The following is a 22162-nucleotide window of genomic DNA, read 5'->3' as shown; positions in this document are numbered from 1 at the left end:
CTTCGGCACTGTCTTCCTCTGTTGTTATTCTTCAGCTCAGTAGGTACTACTTCACCACATAGATGCAAGAAGCAGACCCATGACTGTGTTAGTGAACATAGTCACAGCAAGAAACCATTCCAGTGGTGTCTTCATGCTTGTTTTCATATGTTCTCAGTAGGACATCTTTGCATAAAAATGTCCTTTTAAAAAAGGCCACGCCTTGTGATCCAGCCTCATCATCAAAGCGGCTGCAAGTACATGAGCACCAAGCCCAAGGGAAGCTTCCAAGTGAGACCCTGCCTCAGAATAAAGTGTAAAATCAGGCTGGGGATACAGATGAGTGATGGAGCACTGGCCTAGAAGGTACCAAACACTGGGCTCCATCCTCAGCTACAAGTCAAAACAGGAGTTGCTTCTAAGTTGGTTTCTGGATAGTCAGAACTTAAGCAAGCGCTCTTGTTCTGTGTGTTTCTGTGCATGTGGTGTGTGTGTGTGTATGCATGTATACACACAAGCTTAAATGCAATGCAGGTACCCACAGAGGCTATGAGAAAGGGTAAGATCCCTTGGAGCTGGAGTAATTGTGAGCTACCAAGCTACTAAACATGGGTACTAGAAACAAAGTCTGGGTTCTGTGCAAGTGTGGCAAGAGTATTTAGTCTCAGATAAACAGTAACTCAAGGTCAGCCCAATATACATGAGACTGTCTCTGAAAGAAAAAGAGAACATAATACACACAAATTGATTTGCATCAAAAATAAATCAACAAACTGTCTATAATTAGGCTCAGATCTATAAAACTGAGATCAAAGTAAGAAAACAAAGACCCAAACAGTAATAAAAACAACCAGTCACAAGTCATTGTCCACAGCTGTATTGTTCCTAAACATTAACCATTTGTTTAGCAGAACACATCATGAAGACATTGATTCATGCTCGTGTGCAAACCACAATCTTTCCCACAGCTGGAAAGCTCCCTCCTATAGCTCCACATTGCCCTGGTTAGTGGAGGCCTCTCTGGCCCAAGTGCTGAGGCCCCCATGGGGAACAGGGTTTGGAAACATCCTGAGCTCTCTGTAAAACCTTCATCCTTCTCTGAGGTGGGTGGAGTAATAGCCCTTGCAAATGTTACAGATCGAAGAATATCGCCCTCTGTGGTGCTTTTTCATAATTTTCCTGGCACTTTTAGGTAAAGGAGATAGGTTCTAGAGTTTAAATCTTAAGTTGCATGATTTCGGAGCTGAGACAGAGCTTCCGGCCAGCTCTCTGAGTCCATCAGCACTATGCTTCTCTCCCATTGGATTGTGTGTAGGGGGGCTGTGTGCGCGCGCACGTCTGTGCGCTTGGCTAGCTACAGTATCACACACTGTGGCTGTGTTGTAGCTTTGTGATACCAACACATAGCCCAAGTCTGCTGAGAGCCAGCCAGTTCTACTCTGTGCATACGTATGCATGTGTAAGCATACATGAGCACAGACAAAGGCACACACACACACACACTAAATGCCTTTAAAATTAACATTTACTTTTTTAAATGATAGAAATAAAATCTGCTGCCAATATAATGCTGTTGTAAACTTTTTACTTATGGTATTAAGCATATTAAAAACTAGAAATTAATACATTTTATGTTTGTCCCACATTACACTAAGGTTTTAGTAAGATTGCATTTCAAATCATAAATCATAACCTAACACTGAAATAATAGATGTTTGGAAGGGTTTTGGCCAATTCTTTTTCTTTGAAGGTCATATAATCATAAAAGTCATAGGCTGGCAGAAGGGAAGAGAACTCAGAGGAAAAAGCTGAAAGAAAGAAAAATAAAACTAAACAATTGCTGCAAACCATAAAAAGACTGAGGACTGTTGAAAATGATAAATTGTATAACTCATATTTTAGAAGAGAATGGAAATGGATTTTTAACTGACTTATTCTGTATATAATAAGAAGGTATGATTAATATCTAAAGTCCTTCTTAGTTGTGTGAGGCGGCTCAGCAAGCACAAGGGCTTTCTTCCAAGCTGGTGACATGACTTAGAAGCTCAGGACACACTGTAGGGAAAGAAGCAGGCAGATCAGAAGTTCAAAGTCATCCTTTATGGTTCTCCTTCTGGGGGACGGTTGTTGGCTTGACAGTGAAAAGGGAGGAAGCCAAGCCTGGGAACAGACAGGGTTAGGATGACTGCAGATACCTTAGAGACAGCCCTCCAGGATATGACTTCAGTGAATCCGCTCAACTTTATTCTATATAGGAAAATATAGGATTGAAAAGCCTGAGGATAAATCCTAATTTGCATTAAACAGCATGCTCCCATCATAAGGCTTCATATGTGGCAGCAGGGTCATATAGCAAAGGTCTGAGTACACGTCTTAGTTTCCATGTGTGCAGCCCAGGGAAGGCTTCTAGCAGGAAACTATGCCAAGGGTCACACTAGAGATAAATCAGGCACCTAGGCTTAGAGACAACTTTCAGATAAGATCAGTCCTCTGGGCCTAGAGTCATTCTCTAGATAAGGGCAGGCAGAGAGCAGGAAGTCTCACTGGGAAGAGAGTTCCTCCTGTTGCTAATCTTTAGAGAAAGCTGCAACTCCTGACCATCAAGGCCATCCAACAATCCTTGGCTATGCAGCAAGTTCAAGACCAATCTGAACTAAGTGAGAGTCTATCTCCAAAAAAAAAGTAACAACAATACTACCCTAGGACTTGACAGATGACTTAGCAGTTGGAGTGCTTGCTATTCCTGCAGAGGACTAGAGAGTAGTTCCCAGCACCCATGTCCAGTGACTCACAACTTCCTGTATCTCCAGCTCTTCTGACACCTCTTCTTGTGTCCATGGACACCTGTACTCATGTGCACATACTCATTCACACATAGACGTGCACACATACACGTAAATAAAAAACTTTAAAAATAGCAGCAACAAAAACCCTGTCTTTAGCTCAAACATAAAACAAGAGTACAAGTACTATAAAAAATGAAAACCTGATCAGATGCTAAGGGACCTTGACCCTTCATGTTTGCTCTTAGGAGGACCCATTTGATCTTTAGCAAGCTCAGTGTCTGTGATGCTTTAAAACACATAACTAATAAATGACAGGAATCTGCTTGATCCTGTTTTGTGACTTTGCTGTTGAGCACAAACTAGCTAGCTGTTGGTTAAGGCTTTGTCCCTCCCATTAACTTAGAACATAATGTCCCTATAAACACCAAGTTATGGTACAATGTGTCAACATTGCCATCATTTGAAACCCATTTTAAAGTTAAATATCAATCATCTCTGGTTTAAAGACAATGACGGATTTGCACTTCTTACCCAACAAGTTCAAGACTTCGTAAGGAGTATGAACTCAGCTTTAATTCTGCTCCACTAATGCCGTGAGTCTCAGAGTGACTACTTAGCTCAAAATCAAAGACCACCAAACATGTGCCTCAATGTCATAATTAACACACATTAGAAAAAACTTTTTTTTTGTTTGTTTGTTTTTTCGAGACAGTGTTTCTCTGCAGTTTTGGAGCCTGTCCTGGAACTAGTGCGTGTAGATCAGGCTGGCCTTGAACCCACAGAGATCCGCTGGCCTTTGCCTCCCAAGTGCTGAGATTAAAGGCGTGCGCCACCACTGCCTGGCTTAGAAAAATTCTCCAACAGTGAATTGTTCCTATCATTTACAATATTCTCATCTGTGTATGAGGAGAAAACTGCTGATTCACCCCACTGGGGAACGATTCAAGCCACACTGATCTGGAAAGTACTGATTTTCAACAGCGCACAGATGGCTCTAGATGGAATGGCAAGCGTGTCACCAACAAGCTCCATGGGACCTGTAGGGAAAGAGGCTTAAGCAGGGAACAGAATCTTTCTCTGGAGTCTGTGAAGACATTTGGATCTCTCTAACGACTACCAGTGTGACCTGTGGCTCCTGCTTTGAGATATCATCCTCAGTGAAAAACAGAAGCTTCAACACGAAAGAACATGGTTCAGCACACAGCATCATCTCCCTGCCGTCAGCAGGATGTACCCTGGATGGTGCTGTGGTCCTGAAGCTTTGCTCAGCCTCTTGTCACCATCCTTCTCGCTGAACATGAGAAGAATCTGACAGTGAGCCGGGAAGACACCGTTTCTGTTATTAACCATGCTCTGTAATTTACTTTGATTAAAAGTACTGAAGTACTGTGTCCTCATGAACCACTAGAAACAAACTCTTCCAGGAGAAACTGATTCTATGATTCCGATGAGATCACCTGTTAAAGAATTTGCTGGAACACTTAGTAGTACTAACTAGACTTGGGATATCTTAGACCATTTTTACAGATGTAGGAACGTTGTCTAAATCACTTACCACTAACTCCTTCACATCTATCACAAAGGGTTTGGCCTACGCTGCTCAAGAAGAAAAGAGTTGAGATCTGTCTCCTGATCCTGCCAGGTTTTGCCAGGAGTCTCTTAACCCTTGAACTTAAGGGAAGTCTCTGCCTGTGTGACCTGGGAAGTAGCAGCTAGCTATGAACTCAGGTACTGCTTTGGTGAGTTGGGTCTGGTAGAAGGCCCTCCAGATGAGGCTTTATCTACTGCATATGCTGCTTCTGAGCTTCAGGGAGCAGGCTGAAGGGAAAGCCCTTCTCATTTTAGAAGCCTCAATAACTCTACTTCTCGGCACTAACATGTTTTTATTTGACCAAGTACCCTTTCCAGAAGCTCTGAACCCAATATTGATATGTGATGATTAAAGATAACAATTAAGAATTTTAAGTCCCCATGATATGGTAATTTTGCATCAAATACAATTGATGTGTCTAGTCCCCTGCATAGCCCATATTGTCAAGGGAAAACGTGGGGAAAATATATGATCTTGGGGAAGCGTTAGGTGTGCCCAGCCTAGAAGTGACTTGAGAAAAGGAATATGATAGCATGCATCTCCAGGAAGAAGGATCTGCATGTCCCCTGACTGAATCTAACAAGGAGGCCATGACAGGTAAGTGCAGCATCCATCAACTGAGATATTTTTGGAATTGCTGGCATGTCCTGACAACGCTAGCTTGTCACAGGCCTTGTGATCACCCCCCATTAGTGACTTAGCAGCTGTAGCTTCTAAGCTCCAGAGAGCATCAAACTAAAGCTAGGACCTAGAAGGGTCTGGTTCAGTTTCCCAGCCACCGTTGCTTGGCTGGCATCTTAGGCTCAGCTATCGCAACCTCTGACTTCTGTATTTTCCATGGTTGAACACCGTGTCATAGTTTTGACAGTGTATTCGCTACATCATTGACTGCAAAGCACCATTGGTTGAAGATGAACTATTGTGTTATTTTAAATACCGCTAAGAAGAGAGAAAAGTGACTTGACAATCTATGAAATGCCAGCAATTATTGGGGGAATCTTAATTTCACAGATATTAAGATGTCAAAGAAACAAAACTGTGTCTCAGAATCTGTGAAATTCAGACATTAAGATTGAGATTAAAAACAAACTCCCCGTGTTAGCTATTTCACTCATTGTTGTGACTAAATTCCTGCCAAAATGAAGTTTGGAGGAAGAAGGGGTTATTGTAAATCACAGCCTAAAGTGATACAGACCAGGAGCTGGAGAGACGGGATGGCCTCTAAGAGCACTGACTAGTCTTACAGGGTTTGAGCTGCCTATATGGTGGCTCACAATTGTCTGTAACTCTAGTTCCAAAGGATATAATGTCTCTTTTGACCTCTGTGTGCACTGCATGTACAGGATACACTTATATCCATGGAACAGGCAAAACACTTGTACATATATAATTAATAAATGTGTCACATATAATATAATCTGTAATATATACATATACATACATGCGTGTATTATGTATGTATATGTATATGAAAAAAGAGTACCCTTTTTCCTGTTTCTTATTTAACTACCAAGCTCTTCTTAGACAAGCTTAGGCCTTCTCAGCTTTCCAACTTGTGATCTCTTGACATCTGTTTTATCTTGTCCTTCCATGTTGCTATATAAAACAGACATCCTCTGGCAGGAACATTTTTAGAAGAAGCCAAGAAGCAGAAAACTGAGAATGACATCACACCAAACCAACAGCTTTATGACTCCTCTCGGTTTGATTCTATCAGCCGTAAAGAACTCACTTCTCTTGACTCTCTGGCTGCCTTTGCTGCTTTGAAAGTGATAAACCTGCAATCTCGCTTTCTCCCGTTTCCCGACAGTTGTCTTGAAGCAGTCCAGATGATGCTTAGCAGTGGGCCCTCCATGCTGTCCTCTCCTCTTCTCGGTCCTCCAGAGCCAAAACCACAACTCAGCTCCGGCAGGCTGCTGGCTTGTGCTGAACAGACTGCATAATGGTGGTCTTTGTCCCCTTTATCCCCCATCTGCCGCCACGCAAGGACTTTCCAGCTCAGTGGAGCTGAGCCCACTTCAGATTCCTCAAAAGGAAGTTTTCTAATATCAGGTCTCCAAAGGATACACTCGGGTTTCATTTGGAAACCTACATTTAAGAGAGGTGCAAATCCAGAATCCTCCCCGATATTTAAGTGAGGCACAAACCCGGAATCCCCTTGACGTCTCTGCTTTGCTCTCTAAGTTCTTGGACATTTATTTTTCTAATCTACAGCACGGGGTTTTCTAAATGCACGGGCTGCATGTAGGATATGTTTCTTAAGTTTCAACCCAGTCCCAGCAGCCTAGAAGTCCTCAGGACTGGTCCTGCACGACACATGAGGCGCACTGTGTGTCAAGATAAACCTGCGGAAGAAGAAGGCAAGAGTTCCACCAGCCATCTTCCTGGCTTTGGATCTCGCAGCCTCTCTTCTCAGTACATCAGTCTGGTGGTTCACTCTGATGCAGAATTGCCTGCTCCTCCTAATGTGGGGCTGTGTGCACCGTTTGTGACTGTCACCTGTTGATACAACCCCACTAAATCACATACCTAAGTCAGTTTTCTGGCCTGTTCTAGTGAATCTCCCAGTTTTATTAAAAAATAAAGTTACTGTCTCTTCTGGCCTGAGTGATACATGCCTGAGGCAGGAGGATCAGAAGTTCTGGGCCAGCCTGAACACTGTAGCAAAACTCTCTAAAACCACCACAATACTCTATTTAAAAAAGAGTTAGTTTTTTCTAAAATATTTATCACTCATACATTATGTCCTATTATGGCTGAAATACTAAAGCAATGCTTAGCTGTTCCTAGAAAGAGATACAAGTGCCCAATTTTGTTTAAAATAAATTATTTATGCCACTAATATACAAGTCATGTGACCTGGAAACATAGACAACTCTTGTGAACATAACAAGCCCTTTTTGAAAGTAGACAGCAAGATTAAACACCCCGTTTTTAAGCATCGGGTGTGACCATTTCATTTTGTTCCAAGATATTTTACGTTATTCTCCCCTGTGACTCTGGAGTTTGTCAACATGCCATCATATCTGGTGATTACACAATGGTGATTTCATGCCGCCGGCTCTGTCTAAAGGGGCTAGACAGAGCAGCAAAATCAATTTCTTCCCCGTCTTTGTGGGAAGAGACAAAGGGAAATTGAATGCAGCGTCTGCCTCAAGATCGTATTAGCATCATAACTCAGCAATCTGTCATGCTCAAGGTGAGCCCCAGGTGCAGACAAGTGCCAACGCATCAGTTCAAAACAAAATCCCTGGCCCTCCGCTGTGACCCACCCTGTTCCAAATGCCTTTGATCTGAGACCATCTCATCTAGCCAGAGGTACTCACAGACAGGACCGTCTTAGGCAAAATCCTGAAGTAGGTGGTGGCAACTTCCCCGGATTCTGCCCCCTCCCTTGCCAGTGGCACCCCTCCCCCTTGGGTTCCAGGTGTAGTCTTCTGACTCCCATGCAGCAGGGCAAGGGAAGATGTTTGTCCCTTTCACTAATGTTTTAATATGTGTCCATCATACAGGACGCCCCCCCCCAATAGCCTAGGGTGCTTGGTAAACTTCCGCTGTAAGACACCCCCAAGTCTCTGCTGACTTAGACAGACATCTCAACTGTTATGCAGACTTCATGTCAGGTTATTCTCTCCCCTCATGCCACTTCTGATCATCCGTGGTGTCATGCTTTAGTTCCTCACTCCCAGCTAAATCACAACATGAAAAGCATCGTTTGTGAAAATTATATGAGGAATGCAAACTCGAAGGCAGCGGGCTGCACTGTATGTCAGAGCCCACGTAGCATGGCACAGTTCCTTTCGGTTATGTGTTAAAAGTCCAAAGACTTGGTGGGGAAACTGGCTTAAACCACGTGGAAAAGGGAAAACCTCAAACACAAAGGCTCTTCTCTTTCTTAATTTATTTTAAATGCTTTTCTTCTTCTACCTGGAGAAGTCTTAGAAAGAAGCTCATTCACTTATATTTCCTATCTCTTTATTTTAAAGTAATTATGGATTATAGGGGATAATATAAAAACTTGGCATGTTTCCCCAGTGATTACAAATTTTACGATTATGGCAAACAGTCAGAGAGAGAAAATTTACACTGGTAGGATTCAGTTAGTAATTTCAAAATACAAACAAAAATATCACCTCACAGATAACCTGAGCTGCTTAAGTTTCTCTCTGCATTTTGTTTCCATTTCCAAGTGCTCACTGCACAGAGGGCCCTGGGACGCCTTAGGTTGTCTGTCTACACCCAAGGTTGTTTGTCCACACAGCACAGAGAAGGCTCTCCCACCTTGAGAGGTAGAGATGGTACCTTGAATTCACTGGAACCCCAAGCCAATCTTATAACAGCAGAGCTATGGGGATCCCACATCAGAAGGTGTGGGTGTAAGGTGTCAGGTTTCAGGGTTCAAGAGAGACACTGAGATGCTGCGATAGACTGTCTTTTTGACTAAGTGACTGAGTGGGAGAGTTTCTAATGACATAGAGGGACAGCTGTGTGACAGGGTTCTGAGTCAGATGGAGGGTCCCCTCTTACACGCACCAGGGTAGAGTGCTGTACCAGATAATTGATAGTGGCCCATAGGCACGTTATCTCTGATTTCCGTGTAGCAGCATAAATTGGGGAGATTAGGGTGTCCATCATACAGAATGTGCCCCTATGTGCCTTCTGATAGCTTGGGGTGCTTGGTAAATTTCCCTTCTGGAGGACAGAAATTACACATTTACGAACGATCACACGATAGTGCCTTCCTCTACTTTTTTTTTTTTTTTTAAATATTTATTTATTTATTTATTATGTATACAATATTCTGTGTGTATGCCTGCAGGCCAGAAGAGGGCACCAGACCTCATTACAGATGGTTGTGAGCCACCATGTGGTTGCTGGGAATTGAACTCAGGACCTTTGGAAGAGCAGTCAGTGCTCTTAACCGCTGCTGCCGGTAGCCCTTAGCCCAATGCTAACCACAGGTTTGTGACCTTGGGCGAGCGACTGACTTCAACAAGCATCACTGTCTTCAAGGATGGAGCAGAGAAAAGATTGTTTCTGCCTGCTTCAGAGTTGTCATGAGGATCAAAGTTGGTGGCAGAGGAAGGGATAAAGAAGACTGTGGCGTGGCCACAATGAAGTTTATCTGCCCTTCTGAAACGACTGCTGATAATAGAGATGGAGTATTTTTAGTTTTTGAAGGTGACCTTATGCTTAAAACAGATTAAGACTGCCTCTCATTAGCCACATGGCCTAGAATTTGAAAGAAAAACAGCTGAATGTTTTGGCTCTGTAATAAAAACATCTTTTTTCTGTTCTTTCCCCTTTCTCTGCAGGCTGGCATGGCTTTGACCTATGATCCCACAGCTGCCATACAGAATGGGTAAGTAGACCCCATTTTCTCTGTTTTGTTTTGTTTGTTTTTGAATTATTCTCGGCATCCTGAATCTCTTCCAAGAAAAATGCCCAGATATGGTTTCCTTTTGTGTACAGTATGTAAGCCAAACGTGTCCTACCATTGGCTTGTTCTTCTCTCAAGTACTTATGATGGCTGTTTCCACAGCTCTATGTATTTCTCTTAGCTCATCTCCTCCAGTCTTCTTGTACTACAAAACCAACAGGAGGGGGACTCAGGTGTGAAGGGAGCATCAGTAGCGGAGGGCTGGGAGAGTCACCTGTGCCTCTGGGACCTGTGTTGCCCAGCTGTCTCCACGGAGGTCTATGTTAAGTGTTGCCTAGTATCATTTTTGCCGTGGAGTTGGGGTCATGGTTTCACTTCTTTAGTTCATTGTATTGTCTCTATTCATTTTAATCTGTGCCTGGAAATGTGTAGCCTCTTATTTAACTTCAAAATTCTGCCTTCCAAATCCAAGACTGTAAACCACGTGGTGTGGCCTGTCTGAAACTGTCCTGTAATTAGGTTGGTTCCTTTGATTGGCTTTGACTGATTTGCTGTTGGCCCTGAGTATTGGTAGCTGTCTGTTTTCATCCCAGGATTAGGGTAAGGATCATGACCTTGACCTGTCTGGTTTTTTGATTATGGAGTACATACTGTTAGAAATAGAAAGAATATTGTTATTTTATAGTTAATTGTATATTAGTTGTTTAATCACAGTTGTGGTTATTGCTGTTCAGATCAATAAATATTTTTGCTGGGCCACATAGGAGTGAAATGTAGATGGTGTACCAGCTTACTCAGAAACTGTTAAATATATAGCTTCAAAATTATAGGTGTCATCCACATGATGACAGGGTCATTATCCCAAGAGGGAATTAAGACTAATTTCAAAATAGTATGTTCTCTCTGACTTTCCCTCTTGCTCAGTTGTTTACAAAGTTATTGTAGGGTGCTTTGATTTGAGAATATAGCCCAGAGCTTATCCCTGTCAGCAAAAGTGGAATGTTTCATACACTAATGCTGTACTGGTTGAGGGAAAGTATGCGTTTCCATTTTTAAATAATAAATCATTGGGTCTGTCAAAGATGGAGATAAAAATCAAACCCCAAGTTTAAGAGAGCATGACACTTCCTCAAAAGTCCATCTAGGAGAAAAAAAAGACAACACTGCCAGGCATAGTGGCAAACGCCTTTAATACCAGCATTCATGAGGCAGAGGATCTCTGAGATAAATGCCAGCCTGGTCTACAAAGCAAGTTCCAAGACATCTAGGGCTATACAGAGAAACCCTGTCTTGAAAAACTGAAAAGAAGGGAAGAGGAGGAAGAGAACAAAGGAAGGAAGGAAGGAAGGAAGGAAGGAAGGAAGGAAGGAAGGAAGGAAGGAAGGAAGGAAGGAAGGAAGGAGAAGAAGGCAGGCAGCTACAGTGAGATTCGACTTGATATTTGGGGGTCGGTAACTTAGCTCATTAATAATAGGTGTCGGGGAGATTCTTTCTGAGAATCCGGGTTGCTGAACAGAGCGGTCCACAGAGGTGACTGCCAACCACTTTACAAAAGTACAAGTTTCTCATGGAGAAATTGTGCAGGAACAGAAAGTTGTGCTGGAGCAAATTTAAATATTTTAAATTTGCCTTCTCATTATGGAATGGCATAAATAATGAAGAAGTCCTTGAAGCAAGAAGATCTAGTAAGTGGGAGAAATCACTGAAGGAAGATTAAAATCGCCTAAGGCTAGGGAGAAAACTCAGTCAGTGAAATGTTTGCCAAGTTAGCATAAGGACCTTAGTTCAAGTATCAAAACAAAAATTAAGGAAAAACTGGGCACAGTGGCATGTAACTATAACCTTAGTGCTGAGGAAATAGAGACAGACCAGCATGCATGGTGGCAACTTTCACACCTGTTCTAAAGAGGCCCTGTTCTAAAAAGTAAGGTGGATAGTGTCCTGAGAAATGACACTTGAGGTGAATCTCTGACTATTCAAACACATGGACACACTCAAGCAAGCTAACTTCCACACACGTGTGCATCAGCAGTCAGCATATACATACACAAATATAAAATAAATATCAAAGTAGCCTAGTTATAAAAAATGTAAGAGTTTGTTCTAGGGAGTTTGATATGTAAACGAAAGAGGAAAACAGGATTGGACAATCCAAAGGAACTGTCTATCTAGCAGTTCCCTGTGGGTCCCCCTCTGAGAACGGGTAGTGTGGTGAAAAGCCAGGTTCGAACTTTCCTTTCTTTTCTACTGCTCTCCATTGTACTGATAGAGACAGATTAGAACCTTAAGGGGCTGAGAAAGAAATCAGAGAAACATCACCCTTCACAATAACCACAAATATGGTAATCCACCATATAAACAAACTGAAAAATAAAAACCACATGATCATCTCATTAGATGCTGAAAAAGCAACATCCCTTCATGATAAAGGTCTTGGAGAGAGCGGGAATGCAAGGAACATAATAAAGGCTATATACAGCAAGCCAACAGCCAACATCAAACTAAAAGGAGAGAAACTCCCAGCGATTCCACTGAAAGCAGGAACAAGACAAGGTTGTTCACTCTCTCCAAATCTATTCAATGTAGATTTCAGTCCAGAACCTTCGCTGAACCCCTCCTCTCTCACGTGCTTTTGATCTTTTCTGTCTCTCTGAGTTCGGTGTTTCCACAGTCTCCCTCCCTTCTGCTGGGTCTCATCCACGTTTCTTTCTTCTGAAACTCAAGCCTTTATAATCTGCATCCAAATTCATGGCCAGTTGTGGGCTTTGTCATTTGTGTCTCTGACTGCTGCTTCTTAGGTACTATCAAGTATTGTCCTGTTTTATAACTAGGAAGACAAACTGTCCATGTGTTTCTCGTGTCTTGAGTTAAGAATGAATTCAGGGGACTAAGAAATGGCTCACAGGGTAAAACACTTTCTGTGCAAGGCTGATGATCTGAGTCTGATCTCATTTCAATCCCCGGAACATAAATAAAAAGTTGGGACCATGTACAAAGCCAAATCAGTATTGTGCTTCTGCAAACCCAGCACTTCTACAGAGAGATGGAAGTGGAAATGGAAGAAAAAGCTCAGAGCCCGTGGGCAGCAGCCGGAAGTATTCAGAATTACAGCAGACTCAAGAAGAAAGACCCTTTCTCAATAAGATGAAAGCTGATAACCAACTCCTGACATTAGTCTTCTGACCTACACACACTTGCACATACTCACATACAGAATCCCACACATCCTCACATACATACACATATACACAGATAAGGCAATACATATTCATCATTCAAACACAGTCACATACATACTCATGCTCACACATGCACACAGTCACTCACACACACACACTCACATACATACACACAGCACAAGCAGGCATACATACATATATTTACACAAAATAACAAAGTTATATTGACATTATATATATATATATATATATATATATATATATATATATATATATATTTATGGCTGTCCTACTAATGGGTTATTATTAGGGAGTTACCAAAAAAGGCAATAAACCAAAGATAACCAAAACTCTTAAGAATAATATCTGAAGAAGGTAAAGAATAAGATTATTTTGCTACAATCTTCATATTTCTTCAATTCTAGTCAGGCATATAAAACTCCTTTTTTCTTGTAAATAGCACTGTATTATATAGTCTAATATATTCCATTGTGTGAGTGTGTGTGTGTGTATATGAGTAAGTGTGTGTAGCTTCCTGTGTTTGTACATTTGAGTGTGTGCATGTGTGTTTGAGCATGCACACATAAGTGCAGTGCCCTCTGAGTCTGGAAGAGAAGGTTGATGCTCAGGAGCTGGAGTTGCAGGGTTGTGAGCCTCTAGAAGTGGGACAGGAAACTCAGCTCAGGACCTCTGCAGGAACAACAAACATTCTTAACTGCTCAGACATTTCTTCAGCCCAGTCTTCACTTTTATATATACAAAATATTAAAGAATAGCACACAAAAGGTGAAATTTATTCTCGGGAAGATTCACGGTGTTTTAGGAAATAAGTGAGGAGGGCAAATTTAAGTTTTACAATTTACCTGATTACATATATATTTTTTCAAAAATGAATTGACTTCGTTGGCTCCTACAGGAGAAGCGCTTGTATTCTGAGGAGAGACTGAGAACTCTGCAATGTTCCAGACTGAGCTGTTCTCTTGCTGAGGCCTCTACACTGTAGTAATGATGTTTTTGATGATCCTCTGATATCTAATAACTATACACTGAGTATAATATTGTCCTGGTTTCTAGTGTCCTCATTGCTGGGACCAAATTCCTACAAAGAAGCATCTTGAGGGGGATGATTCCGTTTTGGCTCATGGTTTGAGGGGACAGTCCATTATGATAGAGGTGGCATGGCAGTGGGAGAGAGGTAGGTGATCAGTGTGGCTATTGGCTGTGGTGGCAGGAGATTACTGGTACCTGGTCACATCTGGTCATACCAGGAAGCAAGGAACAGCCTGGAAGTAGAAATGGACTAATTCCTGAAACCACTTCCTGGATTCAGAATCCACCTCTCAAAACATGAACATCAGCTGGAAGAATGAATGTTTACCTCCATAAGTCTGACAGGGCGTGCGAATTCCACATTCAAACCACACCAGTAGCTAAAGCTATGAGTGGCAAAGTAGTCTGGCTATGACAGGGCTGTTACGTTCTCAACCTCACAACAGCTGTGGGTGCCGGCACAAAACCACGGGATCTGGTGCACAGGATCAAGCCAGTCAGCAATCTAGCATGGACAAGGAGGGGCTAACAAGGCCCCACCCCCAGCTGAGGATTGCTGGAGGAGGGTGTTGTTTCCTTCAAAGGCATAGTCCCTGGTGGGCTACCCACATACCACTGCATGAGCCTACATACAGGCACATACCAGCAACACTGGTACTTCTCAATATGCTGTAAAAATAAAAACAATGAAGAATATGAAGAAGAAGAGATGGGAAGTTGCAAGAGGGTTTGGAAAAGTTGGAACATAAGAGTTGAGGGATGGGTATGATCTCAGATGTATTACCAATTAATAAAATAATCAAATGAGCAGAGTCCCATAACTGCCCTTTTAACACTGTGCTGTGAAACTAGAATTGAGACTTTGTTTAGCTTATGTGTTAATCAGTGTAACTCTGCCGTAGTAAGACTTGCTGTTGGCAAGTAGTGACTGGGAAGTGCCAATTCCGTCTGTCTGAATCCAGCCAAGTTGCCAACTGAAATGAGTCGAATATCAGTTTTACATAACAGTTGGAAGTTAGTGTCAAAGTCATGACCCATAAGGAAAACCTGAATAATTTCATTTTTACCATAGATCAGCTTTGGCAAAATAAAAATGTCTGTTTTTCTCTACTCTTGCAGCCGGACTCTACTAGAATTCGCTATTACCATCACCCATAGGTTTCTCTCTCTTAGCAGCCCGCTATGAAATCCCATCACTTTCCCACATGAGTGCGGTAGATGAGAAATAAGCCTTCCCACATTCCAGAGCACATCTTTCCCGTGCCTCCTCCCCCACAATACTCTGCATAAAGCCTCGCAGGGGATTTTGTTGGAGCCAAATGTGTTCTTGTGGGAGTTGAGAAAGGGAATGTCTGCTGTGGCATTCTTTGCCAGCTGGTTTAGGCATTTGATATTAAGTGATACGGAAGCATATCTTATTTCTCTAAGAAAGAAATGAATGGAAAAGCTATGTTGGTATTCCAGTAAAAATGATCGAGAACTTATTAATCTCAGGCTGTTGTATTACCCCGTGGATTGTATGCATGGTTCCAGCTCCAACAATATTGCCTGTGGACATGAAACACGAGCTCTTACTGTTTATTTTGGTGGGCAAATAGGATTTTGTATGTTTTCTTTATGGTAAAAGCATTCCACCCTGAGGTTATTGATATGTCCATGTTATTTTTATTGCGAGTGAAATGAGATTTACTGTATTACCGCTGGCTGAGAATTCCCTGAGGTGGTCTTTCCTTAGGCAAACTGATACTCCATTAGTGACCCCACACCCTCATTTTCCTGGGTTTAGGAAGCATGCTTGTCTTTCCTGCCTTTCAGACAGAAACCTCAGGAACTCTTTGCCTTTCTTAAGAGTTCACATGTAGCAGGGGCTGGGGAGATGGCTCAGTGGGCAAAGCTCCTGCAGCACAGGAGTGATGTTCTCAGTTTGGGTCCCCACATCCCACGTAAACCAGATGCTGTAGTGTGTGTGTGTGAGTGTGTGTGTGTGTGTGTGTGTAATCTCACACTCCTACAGGAAGATGGGAAATGGAGACAAGAGAATTCCCAGGTTCAGGGATGGGCTAGCCTGGTGTAGACAGCAGTGAAATGAGAGACCTTGTCTCAAAAGCAAAGTGGGAAGTGAGGACCAACATCTCTGGCTGTCCTCTGACCTCCACTCATGAGTCAAGTACCTGAGTGCATGCCATACACGAAGATAGACAGACTTTCTATGAGCAGTTTAGAGTTCTATGTATTAGTTTGCTCTTAGCCCATCATCATTTGATGTTCAGTTCCTGTGAAGCCTCATCCATATGCCCACCCCAGGCAAGGTTCTTAATGTCAGCACGATTAGCATGTCAAGTCAGATAAGTTGTGGGTAGATTTTTTTTTCCCCTCTGCGTTGCAGAATGATTTGTAGGATCCCAGAACTTTCCGGATGTCAGTAGCATCAGGTTGTTTCCAGACTTTGTCAAAGAAAGAAAGAACTGCTTCAAGCTTAGAACTATCTAGTTAAATATATAAAGAAGGCTTTCATGCAATACAAATCATATATGTGTGTGCACATACATGTATATATGTATATGTGTGTAAGCATGTATGTATGGCTCTGGAGTGAGGATGGCTCAGTGGCTAAGAGCCCTATATGTTCTTCTAGAGGACCTGAGTTCGGGTCCCCAGCACCCACAAGACTGCTCATAACCATCTGTAACTCCTGTTACAAGGGATCTGGCACCCTCTTCTGGCTTCTCAGTCTCTGCACACCTGTGGCAAGCACACATTGATGTAGGTAGACAATCATACACATGAAATAAACAATAAATCTGAAAATCACTAAATATTAAAAAAAAATCTCTTAAGAGAGTAAACTATTTTTGGTTGAACCATTTGCCTGGTCATGCATTCTCATGGTCTTGTGACATCTCTCACCAGTCATGACACATGCATTATCAGATAAAAACCGCTAAGGCACATGCATGGAGCGCCTCTTACTTTGTTACAGCGACTACAAGTTCGGTTGATTTTCTATTAGCTGCTCCCCATTATATAACACCTCCACTTGAAGCATTTATTTGATTTGGCTAAATACATGCCTAGGTAAAAGGTAAGGGCTTTGTTTCTGTGTTTTGTATATACATGTGTGTGCAGGTGCAAATGTGTTTGGAATTGCATATATATGTGTGCTTGTACCCACATGCATGCACGTGTGAGTGTATGTATATGATATCGCTATGTGGTATGATGTATTGTGTGCATATGTGTATGTGTGTATATGATATATGTGTGTGCTTTTACTCGCATGCATGCATGTGTGAGTATATATAGGATATGTTTCTATGTGGTATGATATATGTATGTGCATGTGTGTATGTATATATAATGTATGTGTGTGTATGTTCATTCATGTTTAGGCTAGAATTTAACCTCAGATGTCAATCCCCAGGAGACACTTAGCATAACTTTTGAGACAGAATTTCTTACTTTCCAGAATCTCACCAAAAGTAGACTAGGTTGGCTGTTGAGTGAGGTTTAGCCACCCTCTTCTTCTCTCCACTTCCCCAGTGCTGGGATTACAAGGGCATGCTACCACAACTGGCTCTCCTTAAGTGCATTCTAGGCAACAAACCCAAGTCTCCTGTTTACCCTTTGCTGAGCTATCTCCTCAGGCAGACAGTGTTTGAAAAGCATGGTGTGGACATGTATCAGGGTCTCAAACACACTGCGGTCCTTCATTTAGAGTCAGTGTTTCTCCCTTGGGTGCAGCCCTCCTAAGTTCCAGCTACCACACTAGCCTCTCCTGGAATGCTCCAACCTGGGGATTTCAGAAGATTCATCTGGCTCCTCGTTGGATGTGAAAAACAGCAGAAACATCAGGATCACAGATTTAGGAGATACAGTGCCCTGTCCACCCTTCCCAGCGTACTGTCGGTTCTGAGTGACTCCAACTTGAACGGCAGTGTCAGAACACACTGCGCAGTGTGAAATGTCGCTCTTGTTTGATGGATGGGATTAGAGAAGATAGAAAGAAAACACAAGAAAATTGCCCCCACGGGTTCCTCTTGCGAGTGTCCATTTACTTGGTTGGTTTCTTTGTATTTCTGTTTCTGCGTTCCCCACAGGATTTCTTTGCAAACGCTGTCAATCCAATTTTTATTGCTTTCATTTTTAATACGCCGATTGGAACCTTTTACAAAATAGACCATTCTTACTAAAATTTATCACATGTTTTATCTGTCAGTTTAGGAGCTTGTGCCATAAGTTACATCATTGTATAGGGCACGGGACAGATACTTTGTTGAGTGACCCAGGGTACTTGACTTGTCCTTAGCAGCCTAGGCAAAGTCTCTCTGCCCACTGCCTCATAAACAAAATTTGTTAAAGACCTAAAAAGGATTATTAAACGCTAACTGCATTTTTCACAGAAAGGGGTTGCAATATCTATTTATGAATGCCCTTCATTCTTCAAAAGCAGACAGTACTTAATTTCCCTTGATCATTTACCAAGATGTGGTATGGGATTTCCCCTCTCTGGCCTCTCATTTCTGGCTTTCTGTCTACTTCACAGACCCATCTTCCATGGTCTGTATTCTAGCATTGACTTTGTGTTCATTCAGTCAGTCAATAAACAGTTACTACAATATGATGGGGGAGAGTCTTCTGTTTTGAGTTGTTTTCATTGGTTAAATAAAGAAACTGCCTTGGCCCTCTAATAGGACAGAAAATTACGTAGGTGGAGTAAACAGAACAGAATGCTGGGAGAAAGAAGCCAAGTGGGTCAGTCGCCATGACTCTCCTATCCGAGATGGATGCCCGTTAGACTCGTCCCAGTAAGCCACACTCAAGTGGCAATAAGGATATTGGAAATGGGTTAGATCAATATGTAAGAGCTAGCCAATAAGTGGTTATAACTAATGGACCAGGCAGTGTTTAAAAGAATACAGTTTCCATGTAATTATTTCGGGTAAAGCTAGCCGGGTGGCGGGACGCAGCCCAACCGCTCCACTCACCACAACGATACTCCAGTTCCTCAGACTCCCTCCTAGGCAGCAAGGCCATGTTTACCTGAATCCACATTGAACTAACATTCTAAGGAGAGATATAACCATCTGTGTAGATAAATTTCACACTATACTGCTCAGTGGGATTGGGAACAACAGGATCATGGGGAGGAGAAAGTTTCAGAATCTCAGAAAATTAAGAAATATGCTGTATTTTCCAACTGGGGCTTCCATATGGAAGTCATTGTCTCAACTGCAATTGATCTCCTCACAAATGCCAAAGACTGAAGTTCAAAATCAAGGACATAATTTGCTTTCGGTGAAGGTGCCCCCTTCCTGGCTTTCTGGGTGCTTCCATCCTATCTGCTAGGTGACTCTTCCTCCTGTGTGAGGGTGGGGTGGAAGAGTGGGCCCTTAGGTATCTGTTTTTAATTGCAATTACAAGTTCTGTCTAACCAAGGACTCACCCTTGTTATTCTGTTTTACTCTAATTGCTTCTTTGGAGGCCCATCTTCTAATACAGTCCCTCCAGAAGTCAAGATTCCAGTGTATGAACCGCAGAGGTGGGGGACACATTCAATCCATAGCAGAGATATTTTATGAGAAACTTCTCACTGCTTCAGTTATAGAGCAAAGAAAAGTAATAAAGGAGAGGGATTTAAAAAAAAAAATGGGGCCAGAGATGGCAGTTGCTTCATTAACAATAAGTGCTTAAAGCCATGACAGTTGAGAGGGCAAAGGGTGGGGCCCCAGAAGCTGGGAAGCCATCTGTGGAGATAGATTTCACATTGTACTGCTCAGGGGATTGGGAAGAATAGGATCACAAGGGGGAGAAAGTTCCGGAATCTCCGGTATGGGAGCAGAGAGGTTGGCAGTAGCCTGATTGTCAAGCCAGTGACTGAATTCTGCTCCCTTGAAGGCTGGTCGGCGGACGAGCGCAAAGGTGAGGCACACTGTGAGGGACCAAGTAAAGGAGTATTTATTGTGTGATGTTCCAGAGTCCCGAATGTCATGGGCACACATAGTAAAGGCTCAGGAAACATGTTAAAGAGGAAAATAGAGGCCCGAGAGATGGCACTGTTGCTAAGAACACAAACTGCTCTTTCACAGGGCCCGGGTTTGGGTCCCAGCACCTAGGTCATATGGCTGAAAACCGCCTGTAACTCCAGCTGCAAAGCTTCCTATGGCCTCTTCTGGCCTCTATGGACACCTGCACTTGGACAGTGCAGAGACAGATGAGCAGACAAACACACATACACAGAAATCAAAATAAAAAGGACAAAGACAATTGTCTTATACGAAGCAATTAACTTCATAAAAGACAGTTTAGAAGCCAGGCAGAGGAAGGCCAGTCTCTGTGAGTTCAAAGCCAGTCTGTTCTTCATTGTGAGATGCTATCTCAAAAATAGTGTTTCCTGCATGGCATGATGGTATATACCTTTAACCCCAGCACTCTGTCAGCTGAAACAGGAGGATCAGGAGTTCAAGACCAGCTTCAGTTACTTAATGAGTTAATGGCCAGCTTTAGGTGACATGAGACCCCTTTCCAAAAGCAATCCTCCCTCCAAAGCAAGGACAATTTGGTAGAATTTTGAGTATATATATATATATTTGTTTGTGCATATATATGTATATATATATATAGTTTAATAGCATGTTTTCTCATTAGGGGTAAACTCTGTGATTGTGTCAAGAACATACCATTCTGAACCCACAGAAACCAGGGTATTGAAGAGCTGCACCTCCTCCTAAGTCCCCTCCCTGTCCTCTGGAATCAGCTCCTTCTGTCAGAACTAGACTATACCAGCTGCTGACCTAGCTCTGCCTCTATGATTCTGCCTTTCCCACATTGTGATATAAACAGGATTGTGCGCTTTGCAATGTTTCGCATCTTTAACTTAACTCCCCTGAGCCCCAATGCTTTGATGTTCCCATTGGTTACAGCCATCCCTCCTCAATCACAAATTTCACATTCATGAATTCCACCAACTACAATAAAAAGCATTTGAAAATATTGTGCATGTCCATACATGTATCTTGTTCTTGTCCCTACCCTCCAGACAATGTGGTCTAAGTACTTATAGGACTGGTGCTTTGTCTTAGATATTATAAGTAATCTAGAGCATAGGGTTTTCACGTGACAAAGGTGAATCTTGGTTTTCCTGTATCCTCCAAGTGTATCAGGAAATGCTTCCTTTTAGGGAAACTCGTGTGACTCTGTCTTCAAAGTGCCAGAGAACCTGAAGGGTTAATTAAGGCTTCATCCTTTCTAATTGGAGAATGAGCATTGTGATTGATTAACTTTTGTTATGCATTTAGCAAAGGAAACAGTCACTGCTTTATCCCTGATTTTTCCCAAACAATAGGAACAGGAGTGCAATCATGTGACCTTGATTTCTGTAGGTGGCAGCTTTGGCTTTTCCCATACACGGAGCTATGTGGGAGGAATGCTATGTAGGCTTAAAATCTTACTGAACACTTAGACACCTGGTGGATGTGGATGCTAAGACCTATCCTGCCAATTGATAAGTATCGCAATGGTTTCTGTGTCCAGGAATTTCTCTGATTTCTCTGTAGTCACTCTCTAGCAGGTTATTCCCCGGATTCATTAGTTCCTATTCTCACCTAGTATCATTTCACGATTGTTTAGACAGGCTTCTAGAAGGTCAAGAAAATTAATTGTTCATTATACTTTCCTGGAGCATGTCCCATGATCCTGTTATCTATACTACTTCCTTGATGGAATCCAGAAAGTTCTTCTTTCAATCCAGAAGCAAGTCATCCTCTTTCTTCTCTTTCCACGAAGAAAATATTCTCTGCAGGAAGTATGGACACTAGCACAACATATCTCGAACCTTCTAGGAGTGAAATCTTATTTCCTGAACAGATGCAATTGTTGTGATCAGTCACCAGCCACGCTTACAAAGCCTGGTACCTTCTCCATCCACTAGCCTTTCAGAGGACTCTTGGACACCATCACCTTGTGTAAGGCTTGATACTTGTCTCTGCCTTTGGGTTATCAAGACAGCTGTGTTCACGGTTGATTTTATAGGATGATTGAAATTGTCCCTGTGTTTAGCTGATTTGAGGAACCAGACAGATATTGTAAACCTTCTGGAAGGTAGGAAAACAACAGTGGGGGCTCTCCTTCCCTGACGTACTCAGGAGAGTTGGATTGTAGGCCAGACATGCAGCCGCTTCCTTCATGAATTCTTTTTTGT

At 42.4% G+C, this 22162-nt stretch overlaps 1 protein-coding gene across 13 annotated transcripts in view; it reads left to right on the top strand.

The window, feature by feature from the left end:
- Rbms3 (RNA binding motif single stranded interacting protein 3) overlaps positions 1–22162 on the top strand; it is a 780532-nt gene that overhangs the window by 661476 nt on the left and 96894 nt on the right. For all 13 annotated transcript variants that reach the window (XM_057766769.1, XM_057766774.1, XM_057766771.1 and 10 more), the window contains exon 8: positions 9672–9718. In XM_057766769.1, the coding sequence (XP_057622752.1) occupies positions 9672–9718 (47 nt within the window). The remainder of the gene's footprint in view (positions 1–9671; positions 9719–22162) is intronic.

Source organism: Chionomys nivalis, chromosome 4 (genome assembly GCF_950005125.1).
Source record: "Chionomys nivalis chromosome 4, mChiNiv1.1, whole genome shotgun sequence".
NCBI lineage: Eukaryota > Metazoa > Chordata > Mammalia > Rodentia > Cricetidae > Chionomys > Chionomys nivalis.
This window is presented reverse-complemented; position numbering and strand designations above follow the sequence as displayed.